The following is a 3,450-nucleotide window of genomic DNA, read 5'->3' on the forward strand; positions in this document are numbered from 1 at the left end:
AACATTTTCAAATAACAGAATCCATGAATAGTAGCTTTGTTTGTTTGAGAGTACATTTACTCATAAAGATCAAGAAAATGGATTGGTCAAGAGAATTCTGCTTGTTTTGATTTTGGTATCGCTCGATTAGATTAGCTGTTAGTATAAATGTCAGTGTGGAAAGCAATAAGCATTTCCAAGACTTTAAAACGAAAGGCATGAAGTTTAAATATCTGCTCCTTTTATTTGCGCCACCAAAAAACACAACTTTTTAAATATATTCTACATATGTATAAAATCTAAATTAATTTTTCTCTCTTTATCCCTGAATACTTTTTAAAGTTATTCATGTCCTCATTATTTTTTAATCCCTTCAATAACATTTTAAAATGTATTTTCAACTTCATTAAGAATATCTTTATGTTCCACTGAATAGCTTGCCAAATAATAAAACATTAGTAGTATAATTTCCTCACAAACATTATTTAATTTGTTTGGTTAAACATAGATTTCCTACTCTCAACTCATAATTTCATTCAAGTATAATATATCCTACTTGACCTTTGCGAGGTTTTCATACCCTGTATTTGTCATTGAAATTGGTTTTTGATATTTGAACCACAAGTTTATAATTGTATTGTTGGTTAGACTGGTCTGTAGAATCCTTTGTTTTGATTCTCTGGTTTATTCATTAGACAGTAGCTGTGCTACTGTAAATTTTGAGGCCAAAAGCTTAAAACATTTTATATGTTTTAAAACAAAGTGCATGGCATTTAAATACCTATTCCTTAAAATTTGGAAGAAAGATTAACACCATACAAACTCAGAGCCTGTAGTTTTAGATTAGCAGCATGTAGACATTTTCAATTTCTTCTAAAGTTGGAAAAAACAAACATTTTGTATTCATAGAATTCTTGATAACAGAAGGTAAATACTTAACTTTCACTTAAAAGAAATTTGGTTACATCGGAAGGAAATTTGGCTAATATAAGTTAGATACATTTCTAATTAAAACAAGAATTTAAGATAAATAATGCTCAAAGAACAGTGGTCATTGCATTTATTCCAGAGAGAGGAAGTTTACCCTGATCTGGCTGTAATAACATAGTAGGTAGAACTGCTGGTGTGGACACCCAAGCAAGGAAGGGAAGCTAGTGTCTCAAGGGGTCACACTGAGACGGAAAGGGGTCAGGGCCCAGACTTGATGTCACCTGGACTCAACCACCATGTCTCAGAAGAAGAAGTTATCTTCCCCTCCTGGTGCTGAGCCAAACCAGGAGCTTGGCAGTGTTGCACACAGGGTAGTCCTTGCTGGAGACATGTGGAGATATGTTTGACAAGTTGCTGAGGTGCCTGCTGGGCCAGGCCCTTGTCATGAAATGAGTTTGCATCCTGAGGAAGGCTTTTTATTGGAAACCTGACAGGGATCCAATTTCCCCTTTGCCTTAACCCCACAGGAGCACAGTAGACAGGGAGGAGGTCATCCAGGTGGCTGCTCCTGCTTGGCCCCCACTTCCCAGACCATTCCAGGCAGGGAGAGCCACTGAGCTGACTCCATGGGCTGCCCACATGGGGTCTGGACCCAGCCACCCTCCTGTGCCTGGCTGGTAGCCCCTGGCCATCAAAGGACCCATTGTGTGGTGATCAGTGGCCCACCGCCTGCCCTTGTGGCAGGTGCAGTTTACAGGTGCTGCCCCAGGCCTGTCACAGTGGCCTTCCCAGCCTGGCACAGGAGAGGAGGCATGAATGATCCTTTCCTGTGCCCATTCAGGCCATGTGAGTTTGGACACTCACTACAGAACTCCCTCCAGGCCCCTTGTCAGCTGAATCGTGCGTGACTTGCTTAGTCCTCATGCCCAGGGTCAGGGGAGGGGTGCAGAGTCTGCACCCTAAATCCCCTAAGGCCTGAAGGCAGTCTCCCAGATGACCTCTGACCTCTCCAGTGACATGAGCCTCCCACATGGCCTCAGCCCTCTCAGGTGACATCCTTCCATGGTGACTCTGGCTCTTGCAGGAGGTGGGCTACCACAGAGACATGAGCTGTCTAACTGCCATCCTCCTCCTGTATCTGCCGGATGAAGACAACCTTCTGGGCACTGGATCAGCTGCTGTCCGAGGAGAGGCACTCCCTGCAGGGTAGGTGGTCAGCTGCCCCCAGGGCCTCACACAGTCAGGCCATGGGACAGCCACCCTGGCTGGGCAATCCTGACTTCCAGGCAAGGTACCTTCCTTGTATCCCAGCTTGTTAGGAGCCTTCAGGACATCCCTGCTGAGGGTCCACAGGAGCCCAGAGTTGAACAGGGACGCTTTCACTTCAAGGCAGACACCTTTCATCCCCAACAGCAGAGGGCACTGCGGCCTCCCCCTGGCCACCCCGTGTGTCCCAGAGCCATAGGTCTCCAGCCCTGACTTCGTACAGGTGACTGTCACTTCCCCAAGAGTCCTCCTACCTTCCAACTGGCCACACACCCAGCTGTCCTCCCAGCCCACATATGGGCCAATGAAGTTGAGACAGCAGTGTCTGCGCATCCCATGTCTCCCAGCCCCACCCTAAGTCCAGAAGATGGCCACGTAGCCCCCCTGGCACCCACCCCGTTCCCTCCACTGGCCACTGCCTGCCTCTGCCCTGCCTCACAGCCTCGAAAGCAGGCCTGCCCTCCCGGCACCTCTACCCAGGATGCTGCCGTGCAGTGCCTCCAGCTAGGGCCCACTTCCCTAGAGCTGAGGCCACATGGTAGGGTCGCCTGATGGAAGGGAGGAAGGCCTCAGGGTCCGGGGTCCCCTGCCACTGCCCAGTCCTTCCAGCTAACGGCTCCACACCTTGGGAGTGGGCTCTGATGCATGATGGGTCGGGGGCTTCTCAGTATTCTATAGCCCCAGTACTGCCCAGCTCTGGAGGCTCCTATCCCACCAGGAGCAGGTATTACACAAATCCTTTCCAAAGATCATGCGGCACCTGCTGAGTGGATGACACCTTCACCTCTTTCTCAGAGGCCCAGGGTCCCATGGGGCAGGGAAACAGGGAAGATGGAGCTCCTCAAGGGGCTGACAAGAGGCTGAGTCCCAGCCAGGGCCTCAGTCAAGATGGGGATTCTCCATGGGTTTGGAGTTGGGTTTTCTTTACCTGCCCTGGAGGAGGAGGCAGAGGTCCTGGGACGGGGGCTGAGCTCCAGCTGAGCAGGGTTAAGGGAAGTGTGTACACCAGGCATCTGTGCATGGGGAAGATGTTGGGGAAGCACTGGCCACTGCCCAGTGTTCTGCCCCAGGGCAGCTCAGGGAGCCCTGAGCACCTATGCTCCTCCCTTCAGGACCAGGAAAGACCACACATTGAGGTTTGCTGAGTTGGCTCCTCTGGTGTTTCACTGATGGGGTAAGGAGGCACAGGGAGACCCCAGTCCAGGGACCCTCCTGTCCCACAGTTCCCAGCTCCCCCAAGAGGACCTGGCTCACCCCCAGCCCACAGGAAGCACA

The 3,450-nt window shown here is 49.7% G+C and overlaps 1 protein-coding gene across 1 annotated transcript in view; it reads left to right on the plus strand.

The window, feature by feature from the left end:
* LOC105535812 overlaps positions 1 to 2,115 on the plus strand; it is a gene marked incomplete at both ends in the record, with an annotated part of 14,596 nt that extends 12,481 nt beyond the window's left edge. The window contains 2 exon segments of the mRNA XM_011975027.1: positions 1,437 to 1,467; positions 1,994 to 2,115. Of these exon segments, the coding sequence (XP_011830417.1) occupies positions 1,437 to 1,467; positions 1,994 to 2,115 (153 nt within the window).
* Positions 2,116 to 3,450: the final 1,335 nt, after the last annotated feature.

The sequence above is a fragment of the Mandrillus leucophaeus genome, unplaced genomic scaffold (assembly GCF_000951045.1).
Source record: "Mandrillus leucophaeus isolate KB7577 unplaced genomic scaffold, Mleu.le_1.0 Scaffold1502, whole genome shotgun sequence".
Lineage (NCBI taxonomy): Eukaryota > Metazoa > Chordata > Mammalia > Primates > Cercopithecidae > Mandrillus > Mandrillus leucophaeus.